This window comes from Syngnathus floridae, chromosome 21 (assembly GCF_059516105.1).
Source record: "Syngnathus floridae isolate MCC-2025c chromosome 21, RoL_Sflo_1.0, whole genome shotgun sequence".
Lineage (NCBI taxonomy): Eukaryota > Metazoa > Chordata > Actinopteri > Syngnathiformes > Syngnathidae > Syngnathus > Syngnathus floridae.
This window is the reverse complement of record NC_142433.1, coordinates 6585677-6599902: the sequence shown is the minus strand read 5'-3', so window position 1 is coordinate 6599902 and position 14226 is coordinate 6585677. Positions and strand designations below refer to the sequence as shown.

The 14226-nt window shown below is 45.8% G+C and overlaps 4 protein-coding genes across 4 annotated transcripts; 3 read left to right on the top strand and 1 right to left on the bottom strand.

Annotated features, from left to right (window-relative positions):
• Positions 1-511: 511 nt before the first annotated feature.
• On the top strand, positions 512-2312 carry fabp3 (fatty acid binding protein 3, muscle and heart). Its single transcript, XM_088365125.1, has 4 exons — positions 512-683; positions 1371-1543; positions 1742-1843; positions 1923-2312. The coding sequence occupies exons 1-4, from the start codon at positions 611-613 to the stop codon at positions 1974-1976; spliced, it is 402 nt and encodes a 133-aa protein (XP_088221251.1). The 5' UTR covers positions 512-610; the 3' UTR covers positions 1977-2312.
• A 791-nt stretch (positions 2313-3103) lies between these two features.
• zcchc17 (zinc finger, CCHC domain containing 17) lies at positions 3104-5970 on the bottom strand. The gene is made up of 7 exons (XM_088365124.1): positions 5907-5970; positions 5571-5714; positions 5287-5387; positions 5080-5171; positions 4915-5015; positions 4707-4846; positions 3104-4511 (listed from the first exon to the last, which is right to left on the bottom strand). The coding sequence occupies exons 2-7, from the start codon at positions 5698-5700 to the stop codon at positions 4344-4346; spliced, it is 732 nt and encodes a 243-aa protein (XP_088221250.1). The 5' UTR covers positions 5701-5714; positions 5907-5970; the 3' UTR covers positions 3104-4343.
• Positions 5971-6240: 270 nt separating this feature from the next.
• On the top strand, positions 6241-8825 carry snrnp40 (small nuclear ribonucleoprotein 40 (U5)). The gene is made up of 10 exons (XM_088365123.1): positions 6241-6517; positions 6738-6867; positions 6931-7024; positions 7106-7271; positions 7393-7515; positions 7582-7702; positions 7783-7865; positions 8005-8066; positions 8160-8263; positions 8452-8825. The coding sequence occupies exons 1-10, from the start codon at positions 6404-6406 to the stop codon at positions 8499-8501; spliced, it is 1047 nt and encodes a 348-aa protein (XP_088221249.1). The 5' UTR covers positions 6241-6403; the 3' UTR covers positions 8502-8825.
• Positions 8826-9546: 721 nt separating this feature from the next.
• nkain1 (sodium/potassium transporting ATPase interacting 1) lies at positions 9547-14176 on the top strand. Its single transcript, XM_088364390.1, has 8 exons — positions 9547-9828; positions 10078-10426; positions 11503-11640; positions 11717-11797; positions 12427-12624; positions 12697-12757; positions 13028-13109; positions 13177-14176. Exons 2-8 carry the CDS (start codon positions 10373-10375, stop codon positions 13184-13186), a joined length of 624 nt encoding a protein of 207 aa, XP_088220516.1. The 5' UTR covers positions 9547-9828; positions 10078-10372; the 3' UTR covers positions 13187-14176.
• Positions 14177-14226: the final 50 nt, after the last annotated feature.

The following is a 14226-nucleotide window of genomic DNA, read 5'->3' as shown; positions in this document are numbered from 1 at the left end:
GTGAAGAAGTAGTAAGAGTAATGACGTGTCCTACTTCCGGGACGAACGACTGGTCTCGACTTGGGTTCCACTCTTGGCTTCAATGATTGGTCATTGGGGGCCAGTCACCTGTTGCACTTTTTTTATTCCTGTGAAGCAAATTCTGAAAGGTTTGGCTGAATACACTGCAGAATTTGGCTGCCATTTATTTGTATCCCCAAAACTTGGCATTTGAGCAGGGGTGTGCAGACTTTTAAAAGCCATAGTGATCAATCAACAAAGCCAAATGAAAAGTCATCTTTTTTTTCCACAATCTAGATGATGATGGTGCAATTGTTCAGAATGAAGATCTCTTCAGTGTCTGCGGCACATGACAGCACACGTCGTATCACCCCGGGAAAAAGTCAGTGCGTCCACTCACCGCTTTCCTCGCCTCTTCCCCTTCCCCTCCTCCCGCGACGGCCTCTTCTCGTCGAGCCCGATGACATCACGAACAGCCGGTGTCAAGCCAGCCAGTAGGAGCGCGGCACTTCTTCCTCCCCCTTCGTCTTTCTGCAGCCTGCTTTTCTTCTCTCTCTCTCACACTCTCACACACACTCTCCCTTCATTCCTCCAGCTTTCCGCAGACATCATGGCCGAGGCATTCGTGGGCACATGGAACCTGAAAAACAGCGAGAATTTTGATGAGTACATGAAGGTGCTGGGTGAGTCTGTTTTTTGGAGTGCGGCGTGTGAATGAGTGAGCACATGCTGCCCGCTAGTGTGTGTGTGTGTGTGCATTCATTCAAGGGACAAACAAGATGTAGAATGTAGCATAAGGGTGGAAAAGACTGAGGAAGAAGAGGAGGGGTGGTGAGTAAGCGAGCACATGGCCTGAGTGTGGAGGGGCCGGGCCCTGAATGCCCCCCCTACCACCACCACTGCGGGAGAACTGAGGAACCGGTCACACACTTCCATGTGAAAGGTGGCCATTGTTGGTAAATGTAGGAGGGCTTGCACTTTCAAATGCTGCTTAGAAAGAATGCAACATGTGATTCCAAATAGGACCTCACTGGACACTAGATTAGGTACGCCTATGCAAGACATTTGTACGTGTGTGCGTGCGTGTGTGTGTTGTGTGTTGGGGGTGGGGTGTCAAGATATTTACAAGCTGTGACCTGAGGGCCCTTTTACAATTGACCCATCTGACCCTGTTGCCAAGGCAATCGGCAGCCTTACACACAAAAGGCTCCATTAGTCACGGAGTGGCATGTTCAGGTGCACGCGTGTGCAGAGGTGATCCGTAATCCCGCCTAACAGGCTGCAGACAAAGCACACATCACCCCACGAGTGACAGTCACAACACTTTATCAATTTTCCCACGCCGCCTAAACGCAATGTTGGTTCCACAGGCGTAAGCTTCCCCGTCCGCAAATTGGGCAACATGACCAAGCCCACCACCATCATCGCGGTGGAGGGCGACACGGTGACGGTCAAGACGCGGAGCAGCGTCAAGAACACTGAGCTCTCCTTCAAGCTGGGGGAGGAGTTCGACGAGACCACTGCCGACAGCAGGAACGTCAAGGTGGGTCTGACTGAATGCAATATTTACAAACGTTTTTAGGATTGCCATGGAAATGAGTTTTCAAATTGATAGTCAAACTTTATTTGGAGGCAAATTAACCGTCATGCAGAATTATGCAAAAAAATCACTTGTCTGATTTTTATGAGCGTTTTTTTTATTTTCCCATATCATGTTTGCCCCTCCCTGCCTTTTGTGCAGTCACTGGTGACAATAGAAAACGGCAAGATGGTGCACATCCAGCGGTGGGATGGCAAGGAGACCAGTCTGGTGCGAGAAGTCAACGACAACGCCCTCACGCTGGTCCGTCACCCCTCAAAAGCAAAAACCCACTAAGTGTGATTTGGTTTTCTGAAAGGTGCTCTTTCTGTTTTGGAAACAGACGCTGACTTTCGGAGACGTGGTCAGCACGCGCGCCTACGAGCGGGCGGAATGAAGACCTTCCACGTACTTGCTAAAAAACATCCTTGCATCCGCACAGCCCCAAAACCCATGTGTGGCAACTCACTTTTCCTTCGTATAGCGGAGTGTCAGTATTACGCCATCTGTGGACCCGTCCCGCTCTGCCGTCCACCTCTACTGTTAAAAACACTGAAAATATCCCAATGAAATTTTATTGATTTTCTTTGGAATATGCTTTTTTGTTTGTTTTGTTTTTTGTTTTGTCCGCAGTTGAGATGCATGGAATCGGTTTTCAAACCTACAAATGTTTTCAACTGAAAATAATGGCTATAATTAAAAAATATACCATCTGAGGTGAAACATGTGAAAATTGTGATTTTTTTTTTTAATGTCTCCAAAATTACTGTCGCAAACTGCCCACAGAAAAATTTAAAGCTCCATGGAATTTTCTGAATAAAAATGTCAAATTTAATTTGAAAAAATATATTATTCAAAACAAAAATTTGTTTTATGAATGCAAAATTTTCTGAATAAAAATCTCAAATTTAATTTAAAAAATATATATATTCAAAACAAAAATTTGTTTGACAAATGCAAAATTTAGCTCTATGTTTTTTTTTTTTTTTTTTTTACCAGATAGCATAGACATGTGCATACAAAAAGACGAGGCCAGCGTTGGCAAACACAAGTCCGGAATGGAATTTGGCCGACGCCTCTGAAGTGATTCAAAAAGTGTGATCAGACTTTCCATTCTATAAATAAATATCGGGCAGCTCCTATGCGTCCTCTACTGCGTGTGTGTGTGTGTGTGTGTCCTGGCAAGGTGAAAGGAACAATTCCAGGTGCTTTTATGTGCAACAGAGGCAGCATGTGATCATTACAGGTCGCCAACTAGATCCAAGGTCTTTAAAGACCTGGATGGTGCCTCACCTTCTACACCTACTGGACAGTACCAGGAATAACAAAACATAGACTAAAAATATATATATAAAAATGCTCCCACAAAAGTAGAAGAAACTATTTGAAAATTGGAAAAAAATATAGGCCACATGTATTTTTCACATCGAGTAAATGCGAAAAAAGCAGAAATTAAAGCCACTTGTGCAACTTCTACCTTCTGCCCTCCATACTAGGAACCAGTTCACATGCAGAAGCGGGAAACACTTTGTCACACTTTATTCTGCCTACACACCATACACTCCCCCCCCATTATTGTTATTACATGTCTGTAAACGTCGCATGCTATGTATGCTATCAGTTATAAACACATGCAGCACTCTTTTGTTGGAGGACAGCCAACTCTGTAGAATTAAAATACCCTACATAACAACTGAGGGGTTGTCACATCCTTTTTGCACACCAAAACACACACACATTGTTCATTTGTAATTGACATTGTGGGAATTAGACTTCCTGCTTGTAAGGAGCACAGGCCAACCCGCTACATGCAAACAAACACAAGAGCCAAAAAACAATAAACCTGTGATGTTGTTTTCTTCCATTTCTGGCAAGCGGATGCTTAGAATTTTCTCAGTGTTTGCTAATGACTTTTTTCCCCTCTTCTCCGATTATGAAAACCGACATGGCTGCACAAAATCCTTTATTACATGTTCCGACGGGCCTTTTTTCAACCCACGGTCGAGCAATCCTGAATCGCAGCTTGCCAAACGCACTGCGCAACATCTGGAAATCATCAATCACGCCTAGAATTTTTTTTTTTTCTTACTGACACTGGAAGGATCGTCCTTTTTTTTTTTTTTTTTTTTTTTATAAATAGTCCTATTGCCCAAGAGTAACCTTCAAATGGTTGAATTTCAAAAGAACCCTGAGTCAAAACACGGAGGAAGTGTCACTATCAGGCACACTACACTTCCTGTTTGCGCCTTTACTGCTTCCTGTGTGTGTGTGTGTGTGTGTGTGTGTTATTCAGAAAATAGAGACGTGTGAAACTAGATGAAGATTTCTACTCGTGGGGTGGATGTCATATTGCTTACACATATCCACTTACATGTCACCAGCTAACAAAACGGAGCTGCAAAATAACAAAAAAAGTGTGATAAAAAAATTAAGATTAGAATTCAAAACAGGCAATTGTGCACTTTTAGTGTTAGCCTCGGGAAGTAAAAGTACTCAAAACTAAAAGCAGAACGTAAACAAATCTTAGGTCTGGAGACCTTGGAGTCCATGGATCTAAAGGTACCAGGACCAAAAGTTACCAGAACTTTGGATGAAAATGCAATGGGTACTATTGGCTTTAGTCCAAGTTGAAGTCCCAGTGACTGAAACCAGAAGTACTCCTTCAACAAAAAGAAAAAGAGGGAAAAATGTAATAAAAATCCAAAGTTGAAGGGAAAATGAGTCCTCACTGCCGTGGCGGCCATTTTGCAAATGAGCGTGCGTCTCAGCTGTGCTTGTGCGACTTGTGTTTCTTGTGTTTCTTCTTGTGCTTGTTGTCGTCGTCACGCTCGTGACATCTCCTCTTGGGTTTGCACTCGCCGCTGTCGCTGCTGCTCTCGTCACTGTCCGACGCTTTCCTCTCGCGCTTCCTCTTCTTCTTCATCTTCTTCTCCTGGTGGGTAAAAGAAAAGAAACGTCACGTGGGGGTTGAGGAATTTTATTATTATGGTGCATGTATTTTGGCCATGTTTAAAACAACATTTTTGTCATGCATCTGGTTATCTCCAATCAGTAGAGCTGAAAATTTGTCCTGCAGTTAAAGTGCACTCAAGCTAAAGCGATTAGTACAATGCGACATTCACAATACCTTCTTTTTCTTCTTCTTTTTGTCTTTATCTTTTTGAGGTGCAGCTGTAGACGTCTGCTGCTGTGTTTCTTCGTCGCCCTCTTCTGGCACAAGAGCGTACTGCAAACCGGGTGCTGAGTAGCAGTCCTTTGTGAAGTGGCCTAAAAACGCAAGGGGCAGATTCGGTTTATAGTGATTTCAATGGGATTGATTTAAGATATTCAAGCACCTTTGCAGCCACATTTAGTGCAGGTAGTGTTGAGAACGGCCTCAAGCGTGATCCTGTTACCCGTGTGGTCTCGGAACTGCCTCCGCCGCCGGGCATCCTGCCTGCGCACGTACGCCGACATGTTAATAAGACAAATGTGCATGTGACACGACAAAATAAACATACTCTGCCATAACGTTGTTGGGGTCCAAGTCTCGGCCTGTGCCCTGATTGACGGCTTTCATGGAGAAGGACAGCTTGATCTTCTCGCCATTTTTCTGACAAGCGAAAGACACACTTGAAAGCAGTCATCGCATCACGGATACCATGAAAGTGAACAGAAACCAAAGTTCCTGAACCCTTACCAATTATTGTATGTACATGTGTCATTACCTCTCTCCCGATGACTTTAATCCACACTTTCTCTCCCACGTCGACTACTTCTGCAGCGCTCTCGACGCGTGTGGCTGACATCTCACTCACGTGTACCAGACCTAAAATTACAAACAGATTGTAAACAAAAAAGTGAGCCAATTTGTCTTCATTTCTGGCTCTCACGTTGCTTTCATGACAACTGGGAAGTCTGCAACTCGTGCATTTGGACACCATCTCATATAAAATCCAATTTATTGAAACCATACTATATGAACGTTCTCCGATTCCCTTGGCACACTCACCTTCCTTCTTGTAGCCTGGCAGGCGGACAAAAGCTCCGTACGTCTGCACGGAGACCACTTCTCCCTTGGAAATGCTGAAGAGCGGCGGCAGGCCTTCCAGCCCCGCCGGCTCCGACTCAATGTCAGACATATCGACCTTTCTACCTCTATCAATAGTATCCTTTGAGGAAAATTGAATTTAGGAATGCCCCTTCACTGCAAGCTAACGTTTGCGCAATTCAAACATCACTTTGACTGGCAAAAATAGAGGATAACCCGATTTAAATACAATTTAACATAGCTTGCATGTTTGTAAAAGACAGTTTAAACTCCGTAAAGTACGCTGATACAACTCACACAGGATTTAAGCTGGCGGTGTTAGCGACAATTGTCACTTTTGGAACAAGGATGCACATCCGGGAAAAAGTTATACTTCCGGGGCATGACAATATGACGACAGGCACTGTAGCCAATCATCGGAGCCAATCAGACAACAGATAGCAAGCCAACGTTTTGCAGCAGATATAAATTTCAAAGTCTATTCTTATGTTTTTATTTATGCATCTGTATTAATTTTATTTTGCCATTTGCCATTTGATTTTTTTCCTTCCTACCAGTCAGAGACGCGTAACTACTTCCGGTTTAATAACTAAAAACAAGCCCATTAGCCAATCAGCACAATAACTGCAAATCTCGACCAATCGGACTGCTTAAACATGCGGCAGTACTTTCCTCTTCCCTAATAGCTTACCGCTCTGTGTAGCACCGTGAAAAGACGCCCCATTCATTCGTGTTTTTAAGCGGCCAAACAACGGAATTTCATTTTTTTGGACGGTATCATCAACGAAACAGGAATGATTGAGCCGAAAAAGAGAACGGCTGACATGGCGGTGGTGCCCTCTGCTGCCATGAAGAGACCCCGAACGGAGCTAGTGGCGGCGGCCCAGTCTCAGCAGCTCGTGGCCGGGGTATTGTTACGTTTTTCCGAATCGCATATAATCTAACACTAAGATCATCATGTTCATGCTAACTATAACACAATAACTGTAAATGGACTGCAAAATACTTTGTAAATCAGTGTCAGCGGTTGCTTTTTGCTTATGCTAAGCTAGCCCACCAGTGCAACCTAGCGGTGAAAAATAGTACTCCCTTGCCAGTAAATGTAATAATGTGAATTGTCTTTTTCAGGGGCCCCCGAGGACCTCCAGCCTGCAGGCCCCCATCATGCTTATGTCAGGCCATGAGGGCGAGGTGTACTGCTGCAAGTTTCACCCCAACGGTGCCACCCTGGCCTCGTCCGGCTTTGACAGGCTCATATGTAAGTCGCCACATACAAACAAACTGTGCAAGGAAGATATAAACTTTATTTTTGTGTTTGTAGTGATGTGGAATGTTTACGGAGACTGCGACAACTTTGCAACGCTGAAGGGTCACAGCGGAGCAGTGATGGAGCTGCACTACAACACAGACGGAAGGTCACTAAACTAGCCTACTTTGGAACTTGTTGCTGAAACACTAGATGAAATTAAAGTCGTTTTTATTTTGTTGCCGTTCAGCCTGCTGTTTTCTGCAAGCACGGACAAGACGGTGGGCGTGTGGGACAGCGAAACGGGCGAGCGGATCAAGCGGCTGAAGGGCCACACCTCCTTCGTTAACACCTGCTACCCCGCCCGCAGGGGACCCCAACTCGTGTGTACCGGCAGCGACGACGGGACCGTCAAGGTCAGGCGGCATAGAATGTGACGTCATGGGTTTAGTGTTACTACCCTAAAAACAAAAGCGGGGAAAAAAGTCCTCGTATCTTAAAAATTTGAAGTAGCACTGCATTGTGGATGTGTTGTAGCTGTGGGACGTGCGCAAGAAAGGTGCCATCCACACCTTCCAGAACACCTACCAGGTTCTCGCCGTCACCTTCAACGACACCAGCGACCAGATTCTGTCCGGAGGGATCGACAATGACATCAAGGTAGCAAATTTTGAAGCCACATGACTGTGGTACGCCACAGAATCTTCCTGTAATTGTTTGTTGCAGGTGTGGGACTTGAGGCAGAACAAGCTTATGTACAACATGCACGGACACGGCGACTCGGTGACCGGACTCAGTCTAAGCTCGGAGGGGTCTTACCTGCTCTCCAACTCCATGGACAACACCGGTAAACATTTGACAACAGAAACCAAAACTTTCTCCGCTTTTCAAGTGTGTGCATTCACCCTCCTTAATTTGTGTGCGCAGTGCGTATTTGGGATGTTCGACCTTTTGCACCCAAGGAAAGATGCGTGAAGATTTTCCAGGGCAACGTACACAACTTTGAAAAGGTAACAAATGTTTTCATGAAAAGCTTGTGAGCGACTCGTAGTTGTGGACATCAGCTAATCTTGGATGCTATCAGAGCAGTGTGTTTATATTTAGTTTTTTTTGTGACAAAATCCAATGGCCACTTTTGTTTTCTTCAAGAATCTCTTGAGGTGCTCGTGGTCCACTGACGGCAGCAAAATCGCCGCAGGATCAGCTGACAGGTGACACACACTCAAACACATGAGATCAAAAATGTCCTCAAGCAGGTGCCCTGGAATCCTGGAAAAATAACAAGTCTGATGTTTCTGTGTTAGATTCGTTTACATTTGGGACACCACGTCACGCCGCATCCTCTACAAGCTACCAGGACATGCTGGCTCCGTCAACGAAGTCGTCTTTCATCCGGAAGAACCCGTCGGTACGTCTCGCCGTTGACACCGACTGATGTTTTTTACTTGCTGTTGTTAGCGGTCACAAACTTCTTTTTTGTTTGCATAATTAAGTGTTCTCACACTTAATTGGTGAAGTAAATTGCAATTACAAGATATTCATGAGCAATTTGTGGTTTTGTTTCTTGCTAACGTTTTGCTTGCTTTGTCTTCACAGTGCTCTCTGGTGGCAGCGACAAACGACTCTACATGGGAGAGATTCAGTAGCAAACGTTGCGCGTGTGTTAGGGTTGCACAATATTGGAAAATGAACGTGTAATTACCCAAGATCCATTATTGGATGGTAATGTACATTTAAGTTTGAAGTTGACTGATAAAAATAAGAAGAAAGAATAAAATTTATTCTTTAAGAAAATGTCTTTGCGATATACATTTTGCATCAGACGATATCACGATATTGATACTTTTCCGATAATATTGTGCAGCCCTAGTGTGTGCCGTTGAGTGAGTGCCTGAGAACATCAATGTTTTTTTTTTTAATCCCAATGTATTGGGTCTTTTTAATAAAATCCACATGTTCTGGAAAGAAAACAGGTCTGAGCTTGTGTATGATGTGTTGCTAAAACCAATAAATTCGTCGTTTGGAGGCTGCACGAACTGATATTATGATTATTAAGCATATTTATTATAAAGCGTTATTTGCCTGACCAGCAATGGATAAGTCTACCACTCTGTCAACTCAAATCTTTATAAATTTTATTCACTGTTGCGTATGCAGTTATGAGGTAAATGTGCTTTTTGTGGTCTTTAAGGTAGTTTACTAATTTTATCCCAGATCTGACCCGGTTTGGAATCAATTTTGCTTTATGTTGACGGTCTCATCTTTCTGCATGAATATATGTAATCCAGGTTTACTACGATGTTTATGCAATTTGGATGCACTTTTTAAAACGAATGTGTAATTCATATTGGATCCAGTTTGAACGGAAAATGGTATAAACAATATTTAAACGTGATGTCAACCCCCAAATTAATCTCAGATTTTCAAACAGTTTTATTTATCATATTCGTATTATATTACAGCAGTGTTTATTTACGTATAAGACATTTTCTAATTGCGTAATAAGTTGATGACAGTGGAAGTGATGCGAGTATCCGAAGGTGCGCTCTCGCCGCGCCTCGCTCCATCCATCCGGCGTGCGTCTTTTTTCCCCCCCTCTCCTCTTTTGTTGCCTTTTTTTTTTTTTTTTTTTACTCCTCCCCTGTAGTATGCACGCAGCTCCTCGAGGGGGGTCGCCTCCACGGCCAGCCCCCAACCCCCCCGCTTCACTTCTACCACCACCACCGCCTCCTCCTCGCTCTCCCGCCCGCCTCTTTCCCCTCGCTCCTCCGGCTCCTCCTTTGCACGCCCCGGCACCGATTGTTGACAAAAGACGGCGCGGAGAGACGAAGCGAGGCAACCTGGTATTTTTCTCCCTCACCGGAATCCCCAAACGGGATCTGTCCGGTTTTGTCGGAGGGAGACGACGGAACGAGAAGGCGGTGCGCGTAGGAGCCTCCGAGGGGGGCCGCGATTGTTGTTCATTCGAACGTGGTGAGTCACAACGGGCTGCTTTGTGCGTCGGTCGCCGGGCGGGCAGGCCGGAGCCACCGAAGCAACGCTGCTTGCTGGCTGGCTGGCTTCCCTCCGATGCCGCCGTCCCCGTGTGATCCCGCTATCATATGATGCTCATTTCTGTCTGCAGCCTGGGGCCCATCATAACACTTTTCCACCTCTCTTTGTGCCTTTGTATGTGTGTGTGTGTATGCCCCCCCCCCCCCTCCACCTCCCTCCTTCCTCCAGACCCTCTGGAAGGTGTGGCCGAGGTGATTCGCTTATCGCTGGTGGTCTAACTGCAGCGGGCCCGGCTCCTCCAACCGCTGGAAGAAGACGAAAATAATTTGAAAAATTTAGCATAAAATGGGTCACCGGTTGTGAGGGCAAGCGACGGTCCAGGCTCGGAGGAAGACGAAGGAGGCGGCAGGGGGGCCCCCGGAATGGTGTGAGCTGACTCGGCCAGGCAAGTCTGGATCTGAGCGGGGAACCGTCCTTCCCCCGGAGCCTGCGCGGCCCCACACCGCGTGCCGAGCCCTCCAAGATGGGGAAGTGCGACGGGAGATGCACGCTGCTGGTCATATGCTCCCTGCAGCTGGTGAGTGCAGCCTTCTGCTTTATTGAACACACGTTGAGTCACATCAAACACCAATCCTTCCATTTTGAAGTCAAAAGCCAGTTTTAAACCAGAGCTGATCCAGTTTGAATGGAATGTCAAATGAATGTAAACTGTCAAATGATTGGATCCAGTTTGAATGACATTCGACCTTCAATGTTGACTTGAACAGAAGCAGCCTGGAATATGTCAAGATAAAGCACATCCAGATTTCAACTGGGTGATGAAAATTTGCTTTGGGCAAACTGCAACGTTAATCAGGTTGAAGCCCAGCGTATGTCTGGATATCTTGAGTATTTATGTGTTGGGGGCCCAGAACTGTTGTTGCTCCCGGTAAAACCGATATCAAAATGATTTACGCAGGGCGGTGTTGTTACAAGTATAGTAAGACTAATAAATCAAAGAGATTACATACAAGATATTGTGTTATCTCCCAAGATAGACCGATTATGCGGCAAATGGACGCTTTTCCGAAGGCTGAAATACAAACACCCCTTTTTTTTGCTTCTTGGAGTTTTTTTGATAGGAACGGCTCATAAATTGCATTTCAGCTGCTATCAGTACATCGTAGTTCTATGTGGATACAGGCAGAGTTTCCTTAAACGCCTCACATCCATGTTCGCTGAGGTTTGCTGCTCGGGGGTATAATTAAAGCGGCGTGCTACATGCCGGCTGATCAGACTTTTTTTTTTTTTTTGTCTAGTACAGTCAATGCTTTGAGCTGCAGCTGCGCGTGTGTGTTGGGTGAATTCTTAGCCCTCAAACATGCTCCGGAGGGCCCCCATTTGCCATCTGGTGTCCATTCTGGAGTTAAACTTAGCCGCTCCTTGCATCTAAAAATAGATTTTTGTTTTGTTTTGTCCAATTTGTAGTAAGCGTGTAACATGAGCCCGCCGCGACGCTGGCCTTGTGTGTGTGTGCGTGCGGCGGAGGCCATTGTTGGGATTGTGGCCCGTACATCCTTATTAGTACGGGGGGGGGGGGGGGCAGTTACCGTAGCAACAACCGCAGCATTGCACGTCGCTAACTGGCCTTCTGGTTCTCGTGGCCATTCCCAGGTGGCCGCCCTGCAAAGGCAGGTCTTTGACTTCCTGGGCTACCAATGGGCGCCCATCCTGGCCAACTTCTTGCACATCATGGCCGTCATCCTGGGCATGTTCGGCACGGCGCAGTTCCGCTTCAGATACCTCATCTTTGTGAGTACCTGCCCGACAAGTTGGGCTCCTCCGAATACCATACTCTGAGGCGGGCGGTCTTATTGTGTGTTTGTAGTATGCAGTGTGGCTGGTGCTGTGGGTGGGCTGGAACTCCTTCATTATCTGCTTCTACCTGGAGGTGGGCAACCTGTCTCAGGTCAGTTCTCCTTTTCAATTGCATCGCTCTTGTGTTGAATATTAAAAGCAGAGTAGCGAAGACGAGGGGAAAAATAAGAACACCAAAGTCCCCCCCCCCTTCTTTTCCTCTCTTCCCTGGTGGTTTTGAAAGTAGTGGACCATATTCCAGCAGCCGCAACGTCGCTCAGGGCACATCCCTCACGCTTTTTACGGGTTTTTTTCCCCCCCATCGGCTATTTTAGAGACAACCGCAAGTTAAGATGAAGTCCTTCCCCATTAGACACGAATGTAACAATTACAGTCTTGCACGCCATTACATCAGAACCTTCCATTTGAGGCGGCCTCATCAAAGTTCTCTTTATAATATTTATACGGACATGACAATGATCTACAAGAGGATTTACCCAGAGGGCAGCTTGCTATGTTAAGAGTTGTGAGACTTTTTTTTTTCACTGGAATTTTGTTGAGGGAACAAAAAATATTGAGAAAAAAAACCATGAGTGGAAAACAATATTGAGGCAATAGGGGGCGCTGTTAACATCAACCCCTAAAGCCATTCAAGCCAATCTGAAGTTTAAAAAAGTCAGTTCAGGAAAAGGCGCCATAGAAACAGCTATTTTGAATCTTTTTTTTAATGAATATGTGTAGGACAGGGACTTCCTTATGACGTTCAACACGTCCCTGCACCGCTCGTGGTGGATGGAGCACGGTCCCGGTTGCCTGGTGACGATGGTGCCGGACTCGCACTTGGCCCCTGATGACCACCACGTTATCACCGTCTCCGGCTGCCTGCTGGACTATCAGTACATCGAAGTGCTGAGCTCGGCCGTCCAGGTCCTGCTGGCCGTAAGTTCACACGCCTGACTGTAAACACGCCACACGCGGTCCGTAATCTCTGACTCGCTTGCTTTTCAACAGCTTTTTGGTTTTGTGTACGCGTGCTACGTGAGCAAAGTCTTCCAGGATGACGAGGACAGTTGTGAGTCTTTTTACTTTCTTGTCTGGGAAAACCTTGAGTGTCGTCCGGGTTCTAATGTGGCCGATTTCCGGGATTCCCTCGTGATCCGAGCGTGTGATTAGAGTATTTCCGCCTCCGCTCTTAAGTGTGAACCATCTGCGCGTTTAATGCCTGTGACATGGAACAAGAGACACATGGTCGGGCGTTTTGTTGTCCTTGTGGGGAGCAGTCTCTTGGCCATTTCATGGTTGTCAAACTAAAATGAATCCTTTCTTTCTCTCGCTCGCCAAGTCGACTTCATCGGAGGTTTCGACTCGTACGGCTATCAGCCTCCGCAGAAGTCCTCGCATCTCCAGCTCCAGCCTCTCTACACGTAAGTGGGACTGGCCATCGTCGTCGGCTTCTTCTGTGCGGTCCTAACTGTCCTCTACGTCCCCCAGGGCTGGCTAACGGACACTTGCAAAACAGAACAGCATCAGTACAGATGGTACGAGGTAGTTAGAGGACTTGCTTACCCCCGCCTTGGAGAAAATGTGTGAGAGTGTGTGCGCCTGAGTAAGATTACCATCCCTGAATGGAATGTACCAAGCTCAGGGATGAACCAGCATGTTGGATGGACGGGCAGATGGATGAACCGGAATAAGGAGAAAGTCACCGGCGACACACATCTTTACCAGCTAGCAACACAAATGTGTGTAGTGTACTTCAGTGTGTGTGTGTGTGTGTGTGTCACGGGATTAAACGGTGCTTTCAGATTGCACCTTGCACCATCGTTATTGTGGGAGGGAGGGTCACGTAATTTAAAAAACAAAATAAATAAGGCACAGCTCATTGTCATTTTAGAATGTGTTGATGTCAAACTAGAGCAGTCTTAAGATCCCAAAGCTGTCTGCGAACAGTCGGCAAACATCCCTGTTTCACAATTTACCAATGTGCATCTATCTCCGATGCCCAGTGTGAATTTGACCTTAGTGGGGTTGGTAGGGTGCAGATGGCTTTGGGATCGGGTATTAGTGTGTCGGGGGGAGGGGTACTCTGCATGTAAATAACAAGCCAATAATTGATTTGGATGAGAAAAAGAGGGTCCTACATTGGGGTGTCCAGGGGATGTGGGGGGTATCTTTTTTTCTTCATACCTGTGTCTCTTGTTGGTCTCACTCTCAAAAATCTCAATGGGCACGGACGCTTTTTGTCTGTCAAACAGGAGACGGGAGGAGCAAAGAAGTGAGACAGGTATGAGGCGAACACCTTGAAGTAAAGGTGCACTGTACCGTTTGAAATAATAAAAACGACACTTTCTACATGAAAAATTAGAATTGTGTCTGCATTGGATTGATTTTGACATTTCAATGAAGGCTTTTGAGATGAATTGTTTTAAGTCATTGTCTTGTTAGCATTGACAGAAATTATTGTAATAAATGGCAATTTAACTAAATAACATTTGAAATTCTCATCAGGTTGTTTTTATGCTAAAAATACGAAGTCGATGG

What these genes read in the sequence shown, in the direction of transcription:
- fabp3 (XM_088365125.1), top strand. Translation starts at nt 611, where the DNA reads ATGGCCGAGGCATTCGTGGGCACATGGAACCTGAAAAACAGCGAGAAT. An exon ending in TGAGTACATGAAGGTGCTGG is followed by an intron (nt 684 to 1,370) that starts GTGAGTCTGTTT and finishes TTGGTTCCACAG; the next exon opens with GCGTAAGCTTCCCCGTCCGC. An exon ending in CCGACAGCAGGAACGTCAAG is followed by an intron (nt 1,544 to 1,741) that starts GTGGGTCTGACT and finishes CCTTTTGTGCAG; the next exon opens with TCACTGGTGACAATAGAAAA.
- zcchc17 (XM_088365124.1), bottom strand. Translation starts at nt 5,700, where the DNA reads ATGTCTGACATTGAGTCGGAGCCGGCGGGGCTGGAAGGCCTGCCGCCG. An exon ending in GCCAGGCTACAAGAAGGAAG is followed by an intron (nt 5,388 to 5,570) that starts GTGAGTGTGCCA and finishes TTGTAATTTTAG; the next exon opens with GTCTGGTACACGTGAGTGAG. An exon ending in CACTAAATGTGGCTGCAAAG is followed by an intron (nt 4,847 to 4,914) that starts GTGCTTGAATAT and finishes TTGCGTTTTTAG; the next exon opens with GCCACTTCACAAAGGACTGC.
- snrnp40 (XM_088365123.1), top strand. Translation starts at nt 6,404, where the DNA reads ATGATTGAGCCGAAAAAGAGAACGGCTGACATGGCGGTGGTGCCCTCT. An exon ending in CAACTCCATGGACAACACCG is followed by an intron (nt 7,703 to 7,782) that starts GTAAACATTTGA and finishes TTGTGTGCGCAG; the next exon opens with TGCGTATTTGGGATGTTCGA. An exon ending in ACGTACACAACTTTGAAAAG is followed by an intron (nt 7,866 to 8,004) that starts GTAACAAATGTT and finishes GTTTTCTTCAAG; the next exon opens with AATCTCTTGAGGTGCTCGTG.
- nkain1 (XM_088364390.1), top strand. Translation starts at nt 10,373, where the DNA reads ATGGGGAAGTGCGACGGGAGATGCACGCTGCTGGTCATATGCTCCCTG. An exon ending in TCATATGCTCCCTGCAGCTG is followed by an intron (nt 10,427 to 11,502) that starts GTGAGTGCAGCC and finishes GGCCATTCCCAG; the next exon opens with GTGGCCGCCCTGCAAAGGCA. An exon ending in CCGTCCAGGTCCTGCTGGCC is followed by an intron (nt 12,625 to 12,696) that starts GTAAGTTCACAC and finishes GCTTTTCAACAG; the next exon opens with CTTTTTGGTTTTGTGTACGC.